The following is a 26,000-nucleotide window of genomic DNA, read 5'->3' as shown; positions in this document are numbered from 1 at the left end:
TTCTGTAATCTCAGCTGCAGCTGCCATCTGATTTATCCTAAGGAGAGAGTCATTGGAGAGCCTGGGTGCAAGGGCTCACCTTTGGACTGTGATTGTCAGTGTTTGACAGCACCTCAATGCTGTCAAACACTGTCAGATCACCTGTCAAACAAGTGTGGTGCATGTGCCTTTAAGAAAACCGGCAGATGAAGTGTCATCAACTGACATCATTTGACACCGGCTTTCCCTTAATTGGCCGTCAAGCCCTCAGGACGGGGCTTAACAAGGCCAATCAGGGCAAAATAGCATCTATTCGTCAGACGTCGCTGGGGGCGGGACTAGAACCTGGAAGGCAGCAGACCCGCCCCCAACACGTCACGGTGAGTAAAATCTAACCCTTTGACTCTAGGGGGGAAGAATTTGGTTGCTTTGCGCCTCCCATTAGCACCCTAAGAGGGCGCTAATGGGGCGCAAAGCAACTAGTGCCCGGGCGCGCCGATGTTTGCACCGCTCGCGATATTGAGCAGTCATCTTGCGGCGGTGCTAAACACTACCACCACAATCTCCTGCGCCAGCAGATCGTGACGTCAGTCAAGTGCGCAACGCCCCGGTAGCGCCCCAGACCGGATATTGAGTGGCGCCCCCTGCCTTACCGCCTGCCGCTAGCAACGACAGGTTGAGGGGAGCGTTATGCAGTCGGGAAGGGACTGGGGGAGCGCTATTTAAAGGCGACCGCTTCCTGCCTTTTTTTGTCGGTGACATTTTTGCACCACTCATTCTGAGAGAGAGAGAGAGAGAAACTTCTGGAGAGATTCAACGCTGTGTGAAGGAGTTTTGGGTACTGAGCAGCACTTTGCAGGTTCATTTTGATTTGACCTTCCTTGCATCGATTTAGAAGAGACTGTGGGGGCTGCACTCTGAGCTCTTTCCCTGGGCCTCTCCATTGTTCTTTCCAGCAGATTTGATGTACAGGTCTCTCCAGGCCGAGATTCAAGGCTGCAATGAGCAGGGTGTGGATGGAGAGCAAGATCGACCCTCCCCTTTAAGAACTGGCCGGTGCCAGTATGTCTGTGTTCCATCGCTGACTGACATCACATGAGCTTCGCCAGCGCTCTGAGGTAGCGCCTCGCTCCTCAGCGTTAGCGCCTTAAGACAGGTGTGAAGCGCCTGATTTAGCGCTCCAATCACCCCCAGGGGTGATAGAAGCCAAGTTTGCAGTCGGACGCGATAATTAGCGCCAGGCGCTAAACTTTGCGCCGGCCGATAATTGCGCCCCAAACGGGCGATACCGAATTTCTCCCCCTATGACTTTTACTTCAGAACCCTGGTCTACAAGTCACTCCACAGCCCTGCTCCCTCTTACCGTTGGAAGTTCCTCCAGCTCTACAACCCTGCCCTCAACTCCCATTCTCCCACCGCTGACCTACGGTCTAGTCTCTGCTCTCATTTCATCGGTCAAGCCATCAGCCATCTTGCAGCTCGCTCCCCAAACAACCCCACTTTGCCACATCGCCCCCCCCCCCCCCCCCCGCCCTCAGCCACAAGCTTTCTTCAAAGCTGCCTCTTTTGAACAGCTTCCCAGACTCTCCTCCGGCTCCTGCTTCGGGGCTGGCTCTGAACTCTGAACTCTGAAACACCTTGGGGGGCATTTCACTATCGTAAAAGTGCTACAGAAACCTAAGCTGGTGCCTGGTGCAGCATTTCACACAGAAGAAACTAACATTCACTCCGGTCCACCACCGGCGCACCGTGGCTGCAGTGTGCACCCTCTACAAGATGCACTGCAGCAACTCGCCAAGGCTTCTGACGTATGAAGAGAGATTGGGTCGATTAGGCTTATATTCGCTGCAGTTTAGAAGAATGAAAGGGGATCTCATTGAAACTTATAAAATTCTAACAGGACTGGACAGACTAGATGCAGGAAGGATGTTCCCGATGGCGGGGGAGTCCAGAACCAGGGGTCACAGTCTAAGGATAAGGGGTAAGCCATTTAGGACTGAGATGAGGAGGAATTTCTTCACCCAGAGAGTGGTGAACCTGTGGAATTCTCTACCACACAAGGCAGTTGAGGCCAACTTATTAAATATATTCAAGAAGGAGTTAGATATATTTCTTAAGGCTAAAGGGATCAAGGGATATGGGGAAAAGGCAGGGACAGGGTACTGAATTTGGATGATCAGCCATGATCTCATTGAATGACGGAGCAGGCTCGAGGGGCCGAATGGCCTACCCCTGCTCCTATCTTCTATGTTTCTGTGTTTCTTCGGCAGCACCTCCCAAACCCGCAACCTCTTCCACCTAGAAGGACAAGGGCAGCAGGCACATGGGAACATCACCACCTCCAAGTTCCCCTCCAAGTCACACACCATCCTGACTTGGAAATATATCGGCCGATCCTTCATCGTCGCTGGGTCAAAATCCTGGAACTCCCTCCCTAACAGCACTGTGGGAGCACCTTCACCACACGGACTGCAGCGGTTCAAGAAGGCGGCTCACCACCACCTTCTCAAGGGGCAACTAGGGATGGGCAATAAATGCCAGCCTTGCCAGCGATGCCCACATCCCATAAACGAATAAAAAAATACCCAGAAGAAAGCATTTAGTTATTAACTAGCGATCACAACCACTGGCGTTGGATGCACACATGTAAAACGCCAGTTGCAGTTTAATAAGGAGCCTCCCACAGTTCAATGTGTTGCCGGGAGCGATGCTGAGCAATACAGATCTGAAAGCCCCAGGTTCACGGGTCGCCGGTGCTCAAACCAACTGGGGCCAGCAAAAGTGAGAGCCGGTGTATTGTGAGCCTCATCACCACATGGGGCAGCATGATCCCTTCCTTTGGGCTGAGGGGAGGCTGAGGGGAGACCTAATCATAGAATCACAGAAAGTCACAGCGCGCAAGGAGGCCATTTCGGCCCATCGTGTCCGCGCCGGCCGACAAGGAGCTATCCAGCCTAATCCCACTTCCCAGCTCTTGGTCCGTAGCCCTGCAGGTTAGAGCATCCCAAGTGCACATCCAAGTACTTTTTAAATGTGGTTAGAGTTCCTGCCTCTACCACCCTTTCAGGCAGTGAGTTCCAGACCCCCACAACCCTCTGGGTGAAGAAAGTTCCCCTCAAATCCCCTCTAAACCTTCCCCCAATTACTTTAAATCTGTGCCCCCTGGTTTTTGACCCCTCTGCTATGGGAAATAGGTCCTTCCTCTCCACTCTATCTGGGCCCCTCATAATTTTATACACCTCAATAAGGTCTCCCCTCAGCCTCCTCTGTTCCAAGGAAAACAGACCCAGCCTATCCAGTCTTTCCTCATAGCTAAGATTCTCTACTCCCGGTAACATCCTTGTAAATCCCCTCTGCACCCTCTCCAGTGCAATCACATCTTTCCTGTAATGCAGTGACCAGAACTGCACGCAGTATTCTAATTAAGATGTATAAAATGATGAGGGGCCTAGAGAGAGTGGATAGGAAGGACCTATTTCCCTTAGCAGTGAGGTCAATAACCAGGGGGCACAGATTTAAAGTAATTGGGAGAAGGATTAGAGGGGAGTTGAGGAGAACTTTGTTCTCCCAGAGGGTGGTGGGGGTCTGGAACTCACTGCCTGAAAGGGTGGTAGAGGCAGAAACCCTCATCACATTTAAAAAGTACTTGGAGATGCACTTGAAGTGTCGTAACCCACAGGGCTACGGACCAAGAGCTGGAAAGTGGGATTAGGCTGGATAGCTCTTTGTCGGCCAGCATGGACACGATGGGCCAAATGGCCTCCTTCCGTGCTGTAAATTTCTACGATTCTAAAGGCTGGAGCAGTTTACTTAATACTTTGGCACAACTTGATGTAAGGATGCACAGAGATAGGTTGAAACGGCAGTGAGCAATGTTCCCGCTAAGGTGCGCCCGGCCGCTCAGCATTCTCAAAGCTCCCACGCAGGCCGCACACCAGCTGTTACACTGTAAATACCGCAGAAAATTTACAGGGATCGCGCATTAAAATAAACAGGCCCCGCAGAACAAAGTGCAGCTTACGGGGAATATTGGCAGTGAGGCGGAGCAGTCATCCCACCAACCGCGGTCCCCGCAGTCCCCTCCCTTCCACAGTAGACTGTCAGCTCGCGGCTTATGGCCGATGACCCACCTGTTGAACTGGTAGATGTCTTCAATGTTGCAGAACAAGGTGTTCACTTCATCTGGTTTGAGAGGCAGTTCTCCGCAGTCAATTATACAGCCCAGGTAATCCTACAGACGTAATAATGTTGGGTCAGTGAAGCCATTTATGATGCTGCAAAAACATATAAAACCAAATACAAGATATGACGCCACGATTCACAGTGTACCAGTCAGTCCATGTACTAAGGTGTTGCTTTGGTGCACCGGCCCATATAGTGAGATAAATGATGAATTAATCTGTTTTAGTGATATTGGTTGAAGGATAAATATTGGCCCCAGGACACTGGGGACAACTCCCCTGCTCTTCTTCGAAATAGTGACCGCGGGATCTTTTACACCCACCTTAAAGAGCAGACAGGGCCTCGGTTTAACGTCTCATCAGAAAGACGGCACCTCTGACAGTGCAGCACTCCCTCAGTACTGCACTAGGAGCGTCGGCCTGGATTTTTGTGCTCAAGTCTCTGGAGTGGGGCTTGAACCCACGACCTTCTGACTCAGAGAGAGTGCGACCCACTGAGAGCACGAACTCAAAGTTAAACCCATGTCACGTCTCGCAGAGCCACCCCAAAGTGCTCACGTGCAATGAACTAAATTGTTAGGTGGGTAAACATGGAAATCAGTTGGATACAGTATAAGAACATAAGAATTAGGAGCACGAGTCGGCCATATGGCCCCTCGAGCCTGCTCCGCCATACAATAAGATCATGGCTGATCTTCGACCTCAACTCCACTATCCCCATGTCCCTTGATTCCCCTAGAGTCCATAAATCTATCGATCTCAGCCTTGAATATACTCAAAGACTCAGCATCCACAGCCCTCTGGGGCAGAGAATTCCAAAGATTCACAACCCTCTGACTGAAGAAATTCCTCCTCATCTCAGTCCTAAATGGCCGACCCCTTATCCTGAGACTGTGCCTCCTGGTTCTAGACACACCAGCCAGGGGGAAACATCCTCTCTGCATCTACCCTGTCAAACCCCTTCAGAATCTTATATGTTTCAATAAGATCACCTCTCATTCTTCTAAACTCCAGAGAGTATAGCATATCCCACAAATAGTAATGAGATAAATGGCCAGTTAATTTGTGATGTTGGTTGAGGGGCGAATGTTGGCCAAGACATTGGCGAGCTCCCTGCTCTTCTTCATATAGTTCTACGGGATCTTCACATCCAGTTATTCCACTAGAACAGTCAGAGCAGGCCTTGGTTTAATGTCTCATCTGAGGAATGGCGCCACCAGCAGTTCAGCGCACTCTCAGTCCAGCACTGGAGGGCCAGCCTAGATTCAATGGCAATGTTTTACAAAGACATTTCGTGCATCAATGGAGTGTTGACGGGTGGTGTCGAGCTGGCGCAGGAATCAAACACGGTGAGGTTACAGAGTGCCAATCAGTGCGCAGGCTGGGTGGGTAGTCGCGCATCTCCTGATGTATGTCTTGCCTCTGTAAAGCGTCAATCATTGAGTCCAGCCGCCTCAGGCCATTCAGGACCAAACCCGCCCCCTAGTCAGAAGGTTGTAGGTTCAATCCCCAAGCCGACAGTGTGTAGTGCTGAGGGAGTGCCGCACTGTGGGAGTTGCCATCTGTTGGAGTGGATTTAAACTGAGACCCTGTCTATCTAGTCAGGTGGATGTTCTCTCAGTGTTCCCTGGCTAACATCCCTCCTTCAACCGCCACCAAAAAAAAGTACACAGATTAACTGGCCATTCATCTCATCTGGTGTTTGTGGGATCTTGCTGTGCTGTAATTGGCTGTTGCGTTTGCGGAACAACAATGGCTAACATTTCAAAAGGAATTAATTGGATGTAAAACATTTTGGGATTGACATGAATCAGTCATTCATGAAAGAAAGACTTATGAAATAATACTGAGCGGCCTACGGGTGGCGCTGTCCAGGGAGAGTATAAATACTCGGGCACGGGCCCAGCTTGCGCAGGACATTCTTAACGGGAACTAGTGAAGGACACAACTCAACCTCCATGTTGTAAAACAGTTGATTAAAGCCTTGTTTAACGCTTAGACCAAGTGCCTAGTAGTTTTCTTACATCAGGGATGTCCTAAGATATAAGGCACGATAGAGATGCTGTTTCTTTCCTTGCAACAACAGACAATATTAATCTGGCAGCAGATGCAGAGCCCTCCACTTAACCGTCAGTTTCAGATAGATTGGGAGCGTTTACAGCGAGGAACGCAGCCAATGGCGAGAAGCTCTGTCATCCACTGCTCACCCGCAATGTACAACCACCTTTAAATCCACATGTCCGGGTTGCATTTGAACCTGGTGGAAAGGCAGCATTCTGTCTCTTCATTGTAAACCCTCCCGATCTATCTTAGAACAATACGTTGAGGAACCAACCAGCGGACAGGCTATTTTAGATCTGGTAATGTGTAATGAGACAGGATTAATTACTGATCTCATAGTAAAGGACCATCTAGGGAAGAGTGATCATAACATGATAGAATTCAGTTTGAGGGTGAGAAACTTGGCTCTGAAACTAGTGTCCTAAACTTTAAATAAAGGCAATTACAAAGGTATGAAGACAGAGTTGGCTAAAGTGGACTGGGAAAATAGATTAAAAGGTAAGATGGTAGATAAGCAGTGGCAGACATTTAAGCAGATAGTTCATAACTCTCAGCAAAGGTTTATTTCAGCGAGAAAGAAAGACTATGAGAAGGATGAACCATCCGTGGCTAACTAAGAAAGTTAAGGATGGCATCAAATTGAAAGAAAAGGCATACAATATTGCAAAGATTAGTGGTAGGCTAGAGGATTGGGAAATTTTTAGAAACCAGCAAAGGATGACTAAAAAAATAATAAAGAGGGAGAAGATAGATTATGAGAGTAAACTAGCAAAAAATATAAAAACAGACAGTAAGAGCTTCTACAAGTATATAAAAAGGAAGAGAGTAGCTAAAGTAAATGTTGGTCCCCTAGAGGATGAGACTGGGGAATTAATAATGGGAAACAGGGAAATGGCAGAGACCTTGAACAAATATTTTGTATCGGTCTTCACGGTGGAAGACACTAAAAGCATCCCAATAATAATAGATAAACAAGGGGCTATAGGGAGAGAGGAACTTAAAACAATCACTATCACTAGAGAAAAAGTACTAGGCAAACTAATGGGTCTAAAGGCCGACAAGTCCCCTGGACCTGATGGCCTGCATCCTAGGGTCTTAAAAGAAGAGGCTGCAGTGATAGTGGATGCATTGGTTGTAATCTTCCAAAATTCCCTGGATTCTGGAGAGGTCCCAGCGGATTGGAAGGTTCAGAGAAGGTTCACGAGGTTGATTCCTGGAATGAAGGGGTTGTCTTATGAAGAAAGGTTGAGCAGGTTGGGCCTATACTCGTTGGAGTTTAGAAGAATGAGAGGTGATCTTATTGAAACATATAAGATTCTGAGGGGGCTCAACAGGGTAGATGCTGAGAGGATGTTTCCCCTCGTGGGGGAATCTAGAACTAGGGGGCATAGTCTCGGGATATGGGGTCGCCCATTTAAGACGGAGATGAGGAGGAATTTCTTCTCTCAGAGGGTCGTGAATCTTTGGAATTCTCTTCCCCAGAGAGCTGTGGAGGCGGAGTCATTGAATATATTCAAGGCGGAGATTGACAGATTTTTGAAAAACAGGGGAGTCGAGGGTTATGGGGAGTGGGCAGGGAAGTGGAGTTGAGGTCAAAGACCAGATCAGCCATGATCTTATTGAATGATGGGGCAGGCTCGAGGGGCCAAATGGCCTCCTCCTGCTCTTGTTTCTTATGTCTGATGTTCTTGGCACCAAGCTGAACCATCACAGCAGCAACGATTGAAGCCTGCGCAGTATTAGCGACTGCATAGATTAAATACCTCGCATGCTTTAGAAAGCAAAATGAAACATTCAATGGAATGCAAACCATCTGGCCTGAGAAACATCTGCTCCATTGTTGTGTCGATGTAGAACACGGCAAAGTATTAACACTATCAATGCTCTAGTCCAGTCGAGCTGGCCGTGTCGATAACACCTCTTGGGCTTCCTTCACCCCAAACCATGCTTTTGTAGCCTGACAGACCCAATGATGCTGGTCCTAGGCTAGTGGGCATTTTCACTCCAGCTAATCCTAGTTAGCCGTACGAAAGCTAAGAAAGGTGTGATATGAATCAGTCATTCATGAAAGAAAGACTTATGAAATAATACTGAGTGGCCTACGGGTGGCGCTGTCCAGGGAGAGTATAAATACTCAGGCACGGGCCCAGCTTGTGCAGGACATTCTTAACAGGAACTAGTGAGGGACACAACTAGACCTCCATGTTGTAAAACAGTTGATTAAAGCTTTGTTTAATGCTTAGACCAAGTGCCTAGTAGTTTGCTTACGTCAAGGTGCATGACAGTATTCTCAGCGGGTTAAGACACGGCACTGTGCGGTACTGAGCCCTGCAGACCAGCAGGTTTCCCCACTTTGAACGCACATGTGGGATGATCTCGCCAACGGCAGCTCGGGCAGCACATGGGATGCTCAGTGACCTCCCCAAGCTAGGGAGGGGGGAAAATATCAGCCAGGAGTTCTCGCCCCCGCCCCCCCCCCCCCCGTCTCCCCACCCCACCCTCCCCCTAGCCCCCGCCCCCGATTGTCACCCTGTGATATCTGTTGGAGAGTCCATGTGCGGACGGCAGATGGAGGACAGGATTGGTCTCGGCTGCGAGGTTCCCACCCTTTGGTCCAGTAGCCCAACGCTCCCTGGTGAAGCTTGGCCTCCTGAGCAAGTTATGAAGAGCTGCCGCCAGTCTGGACCTTTACCTCGGCAAGAGAAGGTGTCTGGAGATGAGCAGGCGAGAATACTGAAGAAAAGAATCTCCATGGGTTTCATCAATGGCATTCTTAATCAGTTAATATACACAGATCACTAAAAGTAGCGACGCAGGTTAATTAGGCCATAAGAAAAGCAAACCAAGCACTGGGTTCATTTCTAGAGGGATAGAATTGAGAAGCAGAGAAGTGATGTTAAACTTGTATCGAACCTTGGTTAGACCTCACTTGGAGTACTGTGCACGGTTCTGGTCTCCATATTATAAAAGGGATATAGAGGCACTGGAGAAGGTGCAAAAAATATTCACAAGGATGATACCAGAACTGAGAGGTTATAACTATCAGGAAATATTGAACAGGCCGGGGCTCTTTTCTCTAGAAAAGAGAAGGCTGAGGGGTGACCTGATAGAGGCCTTTAAAATTATTAAAGGGTTTGATAGGGTAGAAGTAGAGAAGATATTTCCACTTCTGGGAGCGAACAGAACTAGGGGCCATAAATATAAGATAGTCACTAATAAATCCAATAGAGAATTCAGGAGAATCTTCACAGGGAGTGGTTGAGGCGAATACTATGGATGCATTTAAGGGGAAGCTAGAATAACACATGAGGGGGAAAGGAATAGAAGGTTATGCTGATGGGGTGAGAGGAAGGGGGTCGGAGGGGGCTGGTGTGGAGCAGAAACACCGGCACGGACCAGTTGGGCCGAATGGCCTGTTTCTGTGCTGCTATTTCTATGTATGCAATAGAAGGAAGCAATGGTAGCATCTTTCCTGCTCCCTCTCCCTCACATACTCAATCCAATGAACCGTCCCATCGACTAGTCCAACACAAAGCTCCTCCAATCAAACCTGGCGGTGTAGAGTGACAAGCATGCCTGCGATTCAATCTCGTGACCTTCACAACAATCTATGTAGACTAAAGAGGATTGTCTGTGTTTGTCTCTCTCCCACTCTCTATTTATTGTGCAACTCTGTAACAGCTACACGTCTGACTATCCTTGCTTGGGAAATTGCGATTCTCTCGCATCTCGTGAGAACATTTTTTTTTTCTTTGTGGCTGGGAGGCTTTCTCCCACATTCGAAATCAATCTGTGCTCTGGCTCTCACTGGCTCCTTCCACACAGCCAAGGCTTCCAGGGTGAGAGGTCAGAGAAGCAGCTCTGTTAAAACAAGGCCCCCTTTGCGTCAATAGAACCACTTCCGGGTCAGTAGGTCGCAGGCTGTTCCACGGTAACCAGGCAAAGTTTCTGCCAGGATATGACTCAGACCCATCATTAAATACACTTCGTGATTGTTTTAAAACCATGTAAACACACTTGAAAGATTGCTGTCCATTTTGCTGGGCTCAAACCCAGGTCATAAATTTTATAAACCATCGTAATTAACGTTTCTGTATTGTGAGTGGAGCCTCATAAGTACAGAACTTATGGCATTCGCAATAGTGCTGTGACACGGAGAATGTGCTCCGACAGTGGGGAATGGGAACACCACCACCTCCAAGTCCCCCTCCGAGTCACACACCATCCTGACTTGGAAATATATCGGCCGATCCTTCATCGTTGCTGGGTCAAAATCCTGGAACTCCCTCCCTAACAGCACTGTGGGAGCACCTTCACCACACGGACTGCAGCGGTTCAAGGCGGCGGCTCACCACCACCTTCGCGAGGGCAACTAGGGGATGGGCAATAAATGCCGGCCTTGCCAGCGACACCCACATCCCGTGAATGAATAAAAATAAACAACGCTGGTGCTGGGAGTGGGGCGGGAATGTCTATTGAGGACTGCAGGCCCCGGTTCATTAATGGCGTTGGGAAGATCTTATCTCGGTTACACTTGTGGATCCGGGAGTACTTCTCTGAAACTTTCTCCGAGGAGACTAAGTTGGTGGGTGGGTCCATTGGTGGTGTTGATCATGGGGTGGCGGGTGGAAGGAGTGCGACTGATGGGCATTCCCTGCTTCCTTATGTTTAACTGAATCAGGAAACAGGTTAGGAGCAAAGTCCGGTCACAGTCTGTTTACCGAATATGATTGATTACCGTTAAAGAAATTTTGATTAAATTGAAGTAATTTTACGCTCTCTTCTTATTTGCTGATCTATAATACACCCCTGGCCCCACTTGGAAGGCCTTGAACTGAGGAACAAATTAATATACCAAAAAATTTCCACAGCCTCAGTGAGTAAAGGCACTGGGGTAGATTTTGTTACGGATTGGCCTCCCATTGTAGAAACTGTCCGGTTTTCATTGCTGTGATTTCGGTGAAGGGGGGGAGGAAAGCGGGAGGTCCGCAACGCCAGCTTTGTCCCCGGGAGCAAGTTGAAAGTCTACCGCGGTGTTTAAGGTGAGGTTGGGCCTCCTCCAGTACAATCGGGAGCGCTCTGCCGGGATCAGGGTAGAGGGGTTTCTGCGTCTAACTGCGATCTGGCGCGTAACGCCGAGAGAATTCACTGAAAAAGGGGAAGCGGAGCTGAAAGGGGCGAAAGGATCTTTGGGTGATTCTTCTTCCATTCTGAAGGCAGGGCTCCTCTGAATCTCACCACGGTCGGAGATTTATTCTGTGTACTGCGTATACCATAGTTGTAAAACTGTTGTTTGTCAAAGAGTCTTCAATCTCTGTGCCTTATACACCAAGTATTCCTTATACATGTCAACGGAAGCTGAACATTCCAATTAGGAAGAAAGACTTTCATTTATATAGCGCCTTTCACCACCTCAGGACGTTCCAAAGCGATTTACAATGGCGCACAGCAAGATCCCACAAACAGCAATGTGATAATGACCAGATAATCTGTTTATGTGATGCTGGTTGAGGGATAAATATTGGAATCTCATCTGAAAGACGGCACCTCCGACAGTGCAGCGCTCCCTCAGCACTGCACTGAGGGAGTGCCGGCCTGGATTACGGGGCTCAAGGTCTCTGGAGTGGGGCTTCGAGCACACAAACCTTCTGACTCAGAGGCCAGAGGGCGGCCCGCGGAAATAGACACCGCGGACAAAGCACGAGATAATACCGATCAAAGCTGGCACAGTCTTGCGGTCCTGTCACTAGATGCGTACTTACTGAGCAGATAGTGACAATCCATGCTAAAATTATTCAGGGCTGGGATTACTTTAACTGTGACTCCCTGGATCAACTATCAAACTCCCGAATACTCGACAGGAGAATGGATTCCAGATCTCATTTCCTGCAGTTATGGCACTATAAAGCCAGCCAAGTCCTGGAGAAACGTCCCACTGATATCCTCGAGCAGATTCCAAGTGCAGTGAGCGATAGACCAGGGCGCCAATTAATAAATTCTCCACAGAGGAAGTGCTTACATTGGCTCCCTATTAGTGAGGGAACCATTTAATGTCTGCTTAATTGCAGAGGCAGTGTTAGATCAGAGAATGCTATTAAAAGAGACCTGCTGTTGCATGGGTTATAATTAACACAAGGCAATGGCCCTTCGGACAGAGCGGAGGGGGGGCGGGTGGGGGAACAGTGGCATTTTTCTCCAGCTTTTTCCCCATGTTGCTTTTCAAAATAATCTTGAACCGTTCCAATGTATTTCTCGATTTAGCCGTGGTCTCGAGTTACCCTTCCTCCCGCGCCCCCCTCCCCCCGTGGTCTGTGAAAAGGGGTCGGTGTAAATCACACCCTTCCTGTCGGTATCACACCGGGAGAGGTGATGTGTCAGTGGCAATCTGACTGTGGCTCACGTTTTATGTATTTAATGTTTCACATCCAGTCAGCTCCATTTTCTACCTCAATCAAGTGATAATATTTTTGAATCCAACGCCAATTCTCCTGCGATCCCATTCCATGTAAGTGAGTTCGAATCATAGAATGATACAGCACAGGAGGAGGCCATTCGGCCCATCGTTCCTGTGCCGGCTCTTTGAAAGAGCTCTCCAATTAGTCCCACTCCCCCCTGCTCTTTCCCCACAGCCCTGCAATTTTTTTCCTTTTCAAAGTATTTATCCAATTCCCTTTTGAAAGTTACTATTGAATCTGTTTCCACCGCCCTTTCAGGCAGCGCGTTCCAGATCACAACAACTCGCTGTGAAAACATTCTCCTCATCTCCCCTCTGGTTCTTTTGCCAATCACCTTAAATCTGTGTCCTCTGGTTACCGACCCTCCTGCCACTGGAAACAGTTTCTCTGTATTTACTCTATCAAAACCCTTCAGGATTTTGAACACCTCTATTAAATCTCCCCTTAACCTTCTCTGCTCTAAGGAGAACAACCCCAGCTTCTTTAGTCCCTCCATGTAACTGAAGTCCCGCAGCCCTGGTGCCATTTTAGTCAGCCGTGGCTCAGTGGGCAGCACCCTCTCTTCTGAGTCCGAAGGTTGTGGGTTCTAGTCCCACTCCAGAGACTTGAGCACAAAGTCCAGGCTGACACTCCCAGTGCCAGTGCTGAGGGAGTGCCGCACTGTCGGAGGTGCCGTCTTTCGGATGAGACGTTAAACCGAGGCCCCGTCTGCTCTCAGGTGGACGTAAAAGATCCCACGGCCACTATTTCAAAGAAGAGCAGGGGAGTTCTCCCCGGTGTCTTAAGGTCAATATTTATCCCTCAACTAGCATCACAAAATGGAAAAGATGATCTGGTCATTATCACAGTGCTGTTTGTGGGAGCTTGCTGTGCGCAAATTAGCTGCTGCGTTTCCTACATTACAACAGTGACGACACTTCAAAAAGTACTTCATTGGCTGTAAAGCGCTTTGGGACGTCCTGAGGTCGTGAAAGGCGCTATAGAAATGCAAGTCTTTCTTTCTTTAAATATCCTCTGGACCCTCTCCAAGCCTTTAACTATAGTGTGGTGCCCAGGATTGGACACAATACTCCAACTGGTTCTTTTGTCAATTATCTTGAAAACGTTCTCTCAGGATTTTTTACTTTGTTCTCACGATGAGGGTGACACTGGTATGGTTGTGTTTATTGCCCATCCCTAGTTGGCCTGAGAAGGTGGTGGTGGGCCTTCTTCTAATGATAGAAACATAGAAGATAGGAGCAGGAGTAGGCCATTCGGCCCCTCGAGCCTGCTCCGCCATTCAATGAGATCATGGCTGATCATCCAAATTCAGCACCCTGTCCCTGCTTTCTCCCCATACCCCTTGATCCCTTTAGACTTAAGAAATATATCTAACTCATTCTTGAATATATTTAATGAATTGGCCTCCACTGCCTTCTGTGGTAGAGAATTCCACAGGCTCACCACTCTCTGGGTGAAGAAATTCCTCCTCATCTCAGTCCTAAATGACTTACCCCTTATCCTTAGACTGTGGCCCCTGGTTCTGGACTCCCCCGCCATCGGGAACATCCTTCCTGCATCTAGTCTGTCTAGTCCTGTTAGAATTTTATAAGTTTCAATGAGATCCCCTCTCATTCTTCTAAACTCCAGCGAGTGTAAGCCCAATCGGCCCAAACTCTCCTCATACACTTGCTCAGAGGGCATCAAGTGTCAACCACATAGTGTAGACTGGAGTCACGTGTGGCCAGACCAGGTGGGGGGTGGGGGGTGGGGGGGCGGGGGGAGGTTCCCCTTCCTGAAGGACACTCGTGAGCCAGTTGGGTTTTTAACTACAAACTAGCACCTCACACGGGCACCTTTTCTGATGCCAGCCCACAAATTACCAGACTATTAAACTTGGTTTCATGTACAGGAAACTTTCGATTAACTGGCCCCTAAATAACCAGAACGCTCTATCCACCGGCAAAATTCAGGAGTCGGTTCAGGTAACTTTTTTTACTTTTAGTTACTTTTTTTACTCCATTTGTTGCTGTGCAAGGGTGTAGCTGAAGCTGTTGCTAAGCTACAGAGACGCTTGCAACTTGTGCCGATTGCAACAGGGTTTGTTGCTTTATACGGAGCTCTGAGCTCCGTATCTTTTACTATAGCGTTCGGTTATCCGGAATTGTTGATGAACCAGCACCACGTCGGTCCCGTCCGTGCCGGATACCAGAAAGTTTCCTGTAACTCTCCTTGGTGAGAATGGAACTCACAGCATCTAGGCAAGTAGGGACTGCTTCTCCCGTTGTGTCAGCTTGGCTCAGTTGGCAGAACTCAAATCTGAGTCCGAGGCTCAAGGGCTCAAGGCCCACTTCAGCACATAGTCTAGGCTGGAACCTCAGTGCAGTACTGAGGGAGTGCAGCATTGTCACTAGTGCAGTTCTTTTGGATGATACATTCAACCAAGGCCCCGTCTGCTTCCTCAGGGGAACATAAAGGAACCCACGGCACTATTTGAAGAATTCTCCCCGGTGTCCGGGGGCCAAAATTCATCCCTCAACCAACACCATCAAAAAACAGGTGATCTGGTCATTTATCTCACTGCTTTTTGTGGGAGCTTGCTGTGCGCGAATTGACTGCTGCAATTGCTCACATTACAACAGTGACTCCACTTCAAAAAGTACTTCATTGGCTGTGAAGTGCTTTGTGGATGTGAAAGGCGCTATAGAAATGCAAGTTCTATCTATCTTGGTCAGACATGGATTTGGGCAAATGCAGAACAACATAGACGTCGAATTGATCTCCTGGACTGGTTTCGATCGCTTGAGGGGATCGGAGAGGAATTCCCCAGAGTATTGTTTCCCCCCTATTGGCCCTGGATTTTTTTGACTCTCCCAGGAGATTACTCGCCTGTACGAAGGCGGTGGGGGTGGCGGGGCGGGGGGAGGATGGGTGGAGAAGAACTGTCTAATTGTGGTACTCTGGCCATCATGAGTGTGGGGAAGGTTGGATGGAGCCGCTGGTCTTTTCCTGCTCACCAGTATGTTGGTATTAAGTGTTGCAATTGGAAAGTTGAGTATTGTGTGCAGTTTTGGTCGCCTTATCTGAGGAAGGATGTTCTTGCCATGGAAGGAGTTCAGCGAAGATTCACCAGGCTGATACCTGGGATGGCAGGAATGACGTATGAGGAGAGATTGGGACGATTGGGCTTGTGCTTGCTGGAGTTTAGAAGAATGAGAGGGGATCTCATGGAAACTTATAAAATTCTGGCAGGACTGAACAGACTAGATGCAGGGAGGATGTTCCCGATGGTCGGGGAGTCCAGAGCCAGAGGTCACAGTCTAAGGATAAGGGGTAAGCCATTTAGGACTGAGATGAGGAGGAATTTCTTCACCCAGAGAGTGGTGAACCTGTGGAATTCTCTACCACAGAAGGGAGTAGAGGCCAATTCATTAAATATATTCAAGAAGAAGTTGGATATATTTCTTAAGGCTAAAGGGATCAAGGGGTATGGGGAGAAAGCAGGGACCGGGTCCTGAACTTGGATGATCAGCCATGATCTCATTGAATGGCGGAGCAGGCTCGAGGGGCCGAATGGCCTACTCATAGAAACATAGAAGATAGGAGCAGGAGTAGGCCATTCGGCCCCTCGAGCCTGCCCCGCCATTCAACGAGATCATGGCTGATCATCCAAATTCAGTACCCTGTCCCTGCTTTCTCCCCATATCCCTTGATCCCTTTAGCCTGAAGAAATATATCCAACTCCTTCTTGAATATATTTAATGAACTGGCCTCCACCGCCCTCTGTGGCAGAGAATTCCACAGGTTCACCACTCTCTGGGTGAAGAAATTTCTCCTCATTTCAGTCCTAAATGGCTTACCCCTTATCCTTAGACTATGACCCCTGGTTCTGGGCTCCCCGGCCATCAGAAACATCCATCCTGCATCTAGTCTGTCCAGACCTGACAGAATTTTATAGGTTTCGATGAGATCCCCTGTCAATCTTCTAAACTCCAGTGAGTATAAGCCCAATCGACACAATCTCTCCTCATACGTCATTCCTGCCATCCCAGGTATCAGCCTGGTGAATCTTCGCTGCACTCCTTCCATGGCAAGAACGTCCTTCCTCAGATAAGGCGACCAAAACTGCACACAATACTCAAGGTGCGGTCTCACCAAGGCCCTGTACAACTGCAGCAAGACATCCTTGTTCCTGTACTCGAACCCTCTTGCTACGAAGGCCAACATACCATTTGCCTTCTTAACCGCCTGCTGCGCCTGCATGCTTACCTTCAGCGACTGGTGCACAAGAACACCCAGGTCTCTTTGCACTTCCCCTTCTCCCAATCTATTGCCATTCAAAAAATAATCTGCCTTCCTGTTTTTGCCACCAAAGTGGATAACCTCACATTTATCCACATTATTATAGTGCATTTGCCATGTTTCTGCCCAATCACCCAACCTGTCCAAATCGTACTGGAGTTTCACGACATCCTCCTCACAGCATACCCTCCCACCCAACTTTGTGTCGTCTGCAAATTTGGAGATATTACATCCAATTCCCTCATCCAGATCATTAATATATATTGTGAACAGCTGGGTCCTAGGACCGATCCTTGCGGTACCCCACTAGTCACTGCCTGCCACTCGGAAAACGACCCGTTTATTCCAACTCTTTGCTTTCTGTCCGCCAACCAGTTCTCTATCCAAGTCAATACCTTGCCCCCAATCCCATGTGCCTTAATTTTGCACGCTAATCTCTTATGCGGGACCTCCTGCTCCTATCTTCTATGTTTCCATGTTTCTATGAAAGACAGTTGAGCACAAATGCAGGACCGCCCTGCCTTACCTCCACGATGTTTTTCAAGTCTCGTACGTACGCCTGCTCGGTCTCTACGATTTCCTTCACCACCCTGTCCACGTGAGAGAGTTTGGCAACAGGCTCTTTGGGTTGGGATGCCACAGGAGACCAGGTGGCACTGTGGCACTTTGCCCTTAAAGCTCTTTCCATTACATGCCCATTAGCGACAACCCCCGGGTTCTCGGCCCCTCCATTCACGTCATCAGGCTGCGGCTCCATGTGATTGACCGGTGTCAAGTCCAGGCTGATGTCACTTCCATGCTGCTGGGGGTAGTTGAGGACAGTGGTGCTGGACACCAGCGCCCCGCTGCTCCCAAACGAGCTGTGACTGTCCTGTAGCGAGGCGGAGGAGGTGGAGGAGCTGAGGCTGACGGGTCGGTCGCTGTCGGAGCAGACCGTGTTGACTGACGTGCAGCTTCCCGAGATGGGGTCGGTGGACATCCCGTCGACGACCGCGGACATCAGGCTGAGGGACGAGGCCGAACAAGGTCTGGAGGAAACTGCGGGGGGAAAAAAAGGAAGAGGACAGAATTAGCACAGAGTGACAACAGGGCATTCAACTCAGTCATTCATGAAAGAAAGACTTATGAAATAATACCGAGCGGCCTGCGGGTGGCGTTGTCCAGGTAGAGTATAAATACTCGGGCACGGGCCCAGCTTGCGCAGGACGTTCTTAACAGGAACTAGTGAAGGACACAACTAGACCTCCATGTTGTAAAACAGTTGATTAAAGCTTTGTTTAACGCTTAGACCAAGTGCCGAGTAGCTTTCTTACATCACAGAGCATTCAACTCAGTCGACAATCTGATTCTCAAAACAAAACAAGCGACAGACCATAAAGTGCATGCATTCCACATCTGCTCCATTCAATCCTTGGTTGCTCAGACACTACTTGCCCGCCCTTCACTCACTGGCTCCAGTTCCAAAGAAACAACTACCATTTTACAACAGCAACAACCTGCATTTATATAGTGCCTTTAACATCGTAAAATGTCCCAAGGCGCTTCACAGGAGCGATTATCAGACAAAAATTTGACCCCGAGCCACACAAGGACATATTAGGACAGGTGACCAAAAGCTGGGTCAAAGAGGTCGGTTTTAAGGAGCGTCTTAAAGGAGGAGAGAGAGGCGGAGAGGTTCAGGGAGGGAATTCCAGAGCTTAGGGCCCAGGCAGCTGAAGGCACGGCCGACAATGGTGGAGCAATGGAAATCGGGGATGTGCAAGAGGCCAGAATTGGAGGAGCGCCGAGATCTCGGGGGGTTGTGGGGCTGGAGGAGGTTACAGAGATAGGGAGGGGCGAGGCCATGGAGGGATTTGAACACAAGGATGAGAATTTTAAAATCGAGGCCAGCAGAGTGTTCGATTATTGTAGTATGGATCCCAAATTTCAGTTCCCAACCAATTATCTACCCAACTCTGTTTTGAAAGAGTTAATCGAACAGCATCGGTTTGAAATCTGTTCCACGCATCTACTGTTCTGAGCAACTTCTTCTAAGTCTCTTTAAAAAAGGACCAAGACATCCCTTACACATGGCTCGCTACACAGGGGACAGGAGGAGGCCATTCAGCCGCTCGAGACTGCTCCGCCATTCAATGAGATCACAGCTGCTCTGTATCTTAACTCCACCTAGCCGCCTTGGCGCCACATCCCTTGATGCCTTCACCCAGCAAAAATCTATCGATCTCAGTCTTGACATTTTCACTTGACCCCCAGCTGCAGTAACCCAGCTCTGTGTCGCAGTTGCAATGTTAGTGACAGACACATGAACAGCCTCAGATGAAATGTTATTTTAAGGATGGCGTTGATTAACAGGTTAAAACAGTGGAGAGAGAAATCTGATATAAACCATTTAAAGCATTTTCCACTGCTGTCACTCAGCACCATTTCACTCCAGTAAGGAGGCTTGTGTGGAGCTTAAACACCGGTGACATAATAAAACTCACTACACACTTGGTTTGAGTATAAAGCAAGGCTTTAATCAACTTGTTTCAGAACATGGAGGTTGTTGTGTCCGTCAGTAGTAAGACACAGACTGCAGGAGAACGGTACAACAGGTGTTTACTCAACGTGGCTCACTCTGGAACTGAACTGTACAGATTACTACTCAGTGCTATATACAGGTGTGGTCACTGCCGGTACTACAGTATACATGAGCTGTAAAAAGTAGTTCCCCCCTTAAAGGTATATACATTACAGAGGTCTAGTTGTACTTCACGAGTTCCTGTCTTACAAAATGACCCTGGGCAAGCTGGGCCCACGCCCGAGTATTTATACTCCTTGGACGGCGCCACCAGCTGGCCGTCCAGCATTATTTCACAAGTAGTTTCTTGATGATGAGATTTATAACAACCGGCATTGAGCAGGAGGGCCGAATGGCCTGTTTCCACGCTGTCATTTTCATGTAATTCTATGAGGTGTTTCTCTATAAATGTTGGTCCTGGTGGGACACGCAGAAGCAGACATGTCCGTCGTCCAAGGAAGAGCCAGCACACAGCCTGTTCAGCACAACGTCCTCAACAGTAGAATGCAAGGGGAAAAAATCAGTCCACCTGGACCTCTGTCTCATCTTTAGACTCTTACGCTTAGACCTGCACCCACACTTTATTCGCCAGTTGGCTCTCATGTCGACAAGGACCTCCGAATCCACAAACTGGCCAACGATCTCCTGAGTGTCAGCCAGTGGCTCAGTGGGCAGCACCCTCGCCTCCCGACTCAAGATGGCCATGGCTTCAAATCCCACTCCAGAGACTTGAGCACAAAAATCTAGGCTGACGCTCCAGTGGGGTGCTGCACTGTCGGAGGTGCCGTCTTTCAAATGAGATGTTAAACCGAGGTCTCCCTCTGCTCTCTCTCAGGTGGACGTAACAGATCCCGCGGCCGCTATTTCGAAGAAGAGCAGGGGAGTTCTCTCCAGTGTCCTGGCCAATATTTATCCCTCAACCAACATCACTAAAAACAGATGATCTGGTCATTATCACATTGCTGTTTGTGGGAGCTTGCTGTGCACAAATTGGCTGCCGCGTTTCCTACATTACAACAGTGGCCACACTTCAAAAAGTATTTCTTATGTTCTTAAGTACTTCATTGGCTGTAAAGAGCTTTGGGAAGTCCTGAGGTTGTGAAAGGCGCTATAGAAATGCAAGTCTCTGATTTTATGGCACCGATAGGGTTAAGGAGTCCAGGCAGGTTTACAAAGCCTCTCAACCTGTACATTCTCAAACCAACCAGACTGAGTAAAACAGCAGAGCACATCACGCAATACAATAAGTGCCTGTACCACGCTGATCCTGTTCAGCTGCAGCTGGCTGGTGACCCCAGTCTGATCTCTTGATGCTCCTACAGCCGTTTAAACCAAACGACACACACTCCTGCACATCCACCCCCCGCCCCCCCGCCCCGAAAAATTCTTCCCCTTTCATGGTGAGTTGTTCCCTCTCACTTACCACCTCTCGTCATGCCGTTCAACAACAAACAACTCGCAGGACGTCAAGAACTCCAGGGAGATCCTCCCTCCCGGGGGGAAACCTGAGCTTTGTGTCTGCCTGCGTGTCTGACAGGCTCCTGCCACATTCACCCCGGGCAGCCGACGCACGTTCGCTCTCCTTTGCAAAAAGCAGCAAGCTGAACCCAATTACATTCTCACCGCCCCCGACCAATACCGTTCAAGGTATTTTAGGCACGCATTTACAATTCCAGCCCTTTCAGATGGGCTCCTGCTTTCAGTTCAAAAACAGCCGGATTGCTGCCCTGCGAATGTCCGAGTCAGCTTGGCTCAGCGGGTAGCGCAGTCACCATCTGAGTCAGATTGGTCCTGGGTTCAATCCCCACTCCTGGGCTTCGAGGCGTAGGTTTAGGCTGACCTTTCAGCGTAGCACTGAGGGGTGTTGTGTTCATTCAGAGAAGGCATTAAACCTGCCACTTCAGGTGGATGTTAAAGATTGCAGGGGAGTTCTCCCCGGTGTCCTGGGCCAATATTTATCCCTCAATCAACCTCACTAAAACAGATGATCTGGTCATTATCACATTGCTGTTGTGGGAACTTGCTGTGCGCAAATTGGCTGCCACGTTTCCTACATTACAACAGTGACTGCATTTCATTGCTTTGAGACATCGTGAAAGGTGCTTTATACTCTTAAGAACTCCCCTGCTCTTCTTTGAATAGTGCCATGAGATCTTTTACATCCACCTGAGAGAGCAGACGGGGGCCTCGGTTTAACATCTCATCCAAAAGTCGGCACCTCCGACAACAGCACTCCCTCAGTACTGCCCCTCCGACAGTGCGGCGCTCCCTCAGTATCGCCCCTCCGACAGTACAGCACTTCCTCAGTACTGCCCCTCTGACAGTGCGGCGCTCCCTCAGTACCGCCACTCCGACAGTGCAGTGCTCCCTCAGTACTGCCCCTCCGACAGTGCAGCACTCCCTCAGTACTGCCCCTCCGACAGTGCGGCACTCCCTCAGTACTGCCCCTCTGACAGTACAGCACTCCCTCAGTACTGCCCCTCTGACAGTGCAGCACTCCCTCAGTACTGCCCCTCCGACAGTGCGGCGCTCCCTCAGTACCGCCACTCCGACAGTGCAGTGCTCCCTCAGTACTGCCCCTCCGACAGTGCGGCGCTCCCTCAGTACTGCCCCTCTGACAGTGCAGCACTCCCTCAGTACTGCCCCTCCGACAGTGCGGTGCTCCCTCAGTACTGCCACTCCGACAGTGCAGAACTCCCTCAGTACTGCCCCTCTGACAGTGCAGAACTCCCTCAGTACTGCCCCTCCGACAGTGCGGCACTCCCTCAGTACTGACCCTCCGACAGTGCAGTGCTCCCTCAGTACTGCCCCTCTGACAGTGCAGCACTCCCTCAGTACTGCCCCTCCGACAGTGCGGTGCTCCCTCAGTACAGCCACTCCGACAGTGCAGAACTCCCTCAGTACTGCCCCTCTGACAGTGCAGAACTCCCTCAGTACTGCCCCTCCGACAGTGCGGCACTCCCTCAGTACTGACCCTCCGACAGTGCAGTGCTCCCTCAGTACTGCCCCTCCAACAGTGCGGCGCTCCCTCAGTACTGCCTCTCCGACAGTGCAGCGCTCCCTCAGTATTGATCCTCCGATAGTGCAGCGCTCCCTCAGTACTGCCTCTCCGACAGTGCAGTGCTCCCTCAGTATTGATCCTCCGACAGTGCAGCACTCCCTCAGTACTGCCCCTCCGACAGTGCGGCGCTCCCTCAGCACTGCACTAGGAGTGTCAGCCCAGATTTTGTGCTCAAGTCCCTGGAGTGGGGCTTGATCCCACGACCTTCTGACTCAGCGTGTTACCCACTGAGCCAAACCTGACACCTTGACAGCATCGTTGAGAGAGCTGTCTACAGACATTCCCAACAGCTATGTTTTTTTTGCCCCCTCCTCTGTTCATGTCTCCTCCCTTGAGCAATGGGGCACGAGCTCGGATGTGGTTTCACCGGTGCTGACAGCACTCCGTTGCTCATTCTCGTGAAAGGCTGGAGAGTGACTGTCAGTGGGTCACCACCCCATGGAACAGCTCAGTGTAGACCCAGATCTTACTCTAACACTTGCGTTTTCCAGCGGTAGATTAATGATTACGAAGATGAACCTTGGCTGACTATTCCACTTACTAGTCCAAGGAAATTAAGACCAACTGAAGCTCCGCTATTGCTATCCCAGTGGAGATTAGTGAGCTGAGCTCAGACCGGGCAATGTAAGCAGGATCCTCCCTGGATCAGTATCGCATCATGGGGTGCGTTTCCCAACCACGCCATCCAGGGAACACGGACGTTCCGCTAAGCTCACTGTCATAAATCTTATCATCATAAAGAAACTACTCGTGAAATAACACTGGACGGCCAGCTGGTGGCGCCGTTCAAGGAGTATAAATACTCGGCCGTGGGCCCAGCTTGTCCAGGGTCATTTTGTAAGACAAGGAACTAGTGAAGTACAACTAGACCTCCATGTGCTGAAACAAGTTGATTAAAGCCTTGCTTTATACTCAAACCAAGAACGTAGTGAGTTTTATTATGTCAATCACTTTTTCAATACTCCCAAGACACAGCGGCCCCCGCACCCTCACTTTGGCTTTACCGTAAGTGCAACGGAAACCCATCTTACGGACGTTGGCGGGGTTTCAGCCGCACTTCCAGCGAAGTTGCGACGGCGGGAGCAGATCCGAGGGAATTCCGGGGCTGCGTTATTTATTTCATCCGCCTTGACAGCAGATAACTCTGAGTGACCGCTGTTGGGATTCAAGCCAAGGCCTGTGCTCATCCATCTCCGCTACCTGACCCTCAGTGAGTTATATTTACAATAACAAGCAACTGGGAATGATTACAAGATAGTAATCTAATCAAGGCATTCCAATACAATCATATATTACAACAGTCATTTTGACCCTGGGGATGAATTAACGTCTATTACGGTACTAATGCATTACGACATCCAAATCTTTTAATTAACGACAAGCTGATCTCCTGTGGCAATGCTCACAGTCAGTTGGAGGACACACAGCTTTATAACATAGAGTGATAGAGTTATACAGCACAGAAAGAGGCCCTTCGGCCCATCGTGTCCACGCCGGCCATCAAGCCCTGTCTATTCTAATCCCATTTTCCAGCACTTGGTCCGTAGCCTTGCATGCTATGGCGTTTCAAGTGCTCATCTAAATGCTTCTTGAATGTTGTGAGGGTTCCTGCCTCTACCACCCTTTCAGGCAGTGAGTTCCAGATTCCAACCACCCTCTGGGAAAAAAGGGTTTTCCTCAAATCCCCTCTAAACCTCCTGCCCCTTACCTTGAAACTATGCCCCCTGGTTATTGACCCCTCTACTAAGGGGAAAAGTTCCTTTCTATCTACCCTATCTATGCCCCTCATAATTTTGTACACCTCAATCAGGTCCCCCCTCAGCCTTCTCTGCTCGAAGGAAAACAACCCCAGACTGTCCAGTCTCTCCTCATAGCTGAAGCGCTCCAGCCCAGGTTGTAAAGTCTGTGGGTTGTGCAGTAAATAAATACACAGACTTCAGAAGTACAAACAAACAGGTCTTTACTATTCAGAGGTCAGGGCGAATCTGCCCCAGTTATCCTGTCACAACACTTATATACTGGTGTGGTCACTGTCGGTATTACAGTATACAGAAGCCAAACAAGTAGTGCCACACTTAAAGTAGTTCCCTTAAAGGTGAACGGTTACATTCAATAGTTCCCTTAAAGGTAGACGGGTACATACACTACAATCCTCCCTTTTTAGCTTATTACTTACAGAGTCCCCGTTAAACATACATATCTTCAACTTCCCATAAAACAAATTACAGATATAACCTCGGTGGAGTCAATGTCATATAAAACAATTTACAGATATAATCTCGGTGGAAACAGTTCACAGGTTCAGTCTCTGCGGAAACAGTTCATAGATGCAGTCTCTGATCTTGACTCGTTCCGAACAACATCTCTTTGGTGTAGCCGGTTCACCTGGCTAGCGTGACTCCTCCATAGCCTTTTTCTTGACGCAACAGCTTGAACTTTCGTCCTGTTGAACCAGCAGTGCGGACTTTTACAACCAACTGGCTGTCTTGACCTTTTCCAGTTTTCCAACTAATTTAGCTCCTTTCGTAGTGTCCCGCCTGAGATGGTAGAAGTGCTAATATTTTAGACAGTTATTATCTTCTGCTTCTTCTTTTTCTTTTCTGCCTTTTTGAAACTCTCGGAGCTCCTTTCTCGGCTGCCAGTGTAGCGCCACCAACTCTCTATGTTCCTTAGACCTTAAGTGCTTCATCCGGATTTCAGCACTTTGGGAGTTTTCATCACAAACTGGGCAGACCACATCCTCGTAATATTCAGTGTCACTCAACAGGTCATGGTAATATTCGGGTTCGTCCTGAGTTAGGCCAGCGAGAGAGCCTTCTTCTTCCTCCTCACCCATCTGGACGATATCTTTCTTGAAAAGCCTTCTGCATGCATTCATATTCATCCCGCTCTTCCTGGGTTATCTGCCATTCCTTTACGACGGACCTCATTTGTGAGTTCAATACCTTCCCTTCCATCGGGAATTGCGTTATCAGGCTATTTGATCCTTCTACTGAAGTAACGGGTTCCACATTCTTCTGTTCACCTTGACGTGATTCAACGTACTTTTGGCATCCTTGTGAAATCTGTGTTGCCACCTCAGCTATCTCTGTGACTTTTGGGAGCTCCGAACTCCTTCCCCCTGAAGATTGAAGCTCGTGTTCAAATTGTTCCCCTTGCAGAGTCCTGTCCTTCAGCATATGAAGAAGTTGGCTGACCGTTAACTCTTTCCTGGGAACACGGTGGATCAGAGCCTTCTCCATTTCATCCACCTTGTTCTCCAATGCTTTCACCTTCGCTCCCTCTTGTACTTTGGTTTCCAGTGCTCGGAGAAGTTGCGCCTTGATGCTCTCTCGCTCATGTTCAGGGCCCATTCTTACAGTCTCGGTGTTTCTCACAGTTTCTTTTTTTTTTACTGAAAGGATTCCCAGTTGAATCTGTTC

General features: G+C 49.1%; 1 protein-coding gene across 1 annotated transcript in view; it reads right to left on the bottom strand.

The window, feature by feature from the left end:
- Window positions 1-26,000, bottom strand: part of LOC147096657 (pleckstrin homology domain-containing family G member 1-like) — a 170,983-nt gene that overhangs the window by 63,128 nt on the left and 81,855 nt on the right. Inside the window, exons 3-4 of the mRNA XM_085973212.1 lie at window positions 17,484-17,995; window positions 4,110-4,210 (exon numbers count right to left, since the gene is read on the bottom strand). Coding sequence (XP_085829338.1) covers window positions 4,110-4,210; window positions 17,484-17,995 — 613 coding nt within the window. The remainder of the gene's footprint in view (window positions 1-4,109; window positions 4,211-17,483; window positions 17,996-26,000) is intronic.

The sequence above is a fragment of the Somniosus microcephalus genome, chromosome 34 (genome assembly GCF_052327205.1).
Source record: "Somniosus microcephalus isolate GS21.2 chromosome 34, FLI_Smic_1.0, whole genome shotgun sequence".
Classification (NCBI taxonomy): Eukaryota; Metazoa; Chordata; class Chondrichthyes; order Squaliformes; family Somniosidae; genus Somniosus; species Somniosus microcephalus.
The sequence above is the reverse complement of the archived record's forward strand: the minus strand, read 5'-3'. Positions and strand labels throughout refer to the sequence as shown.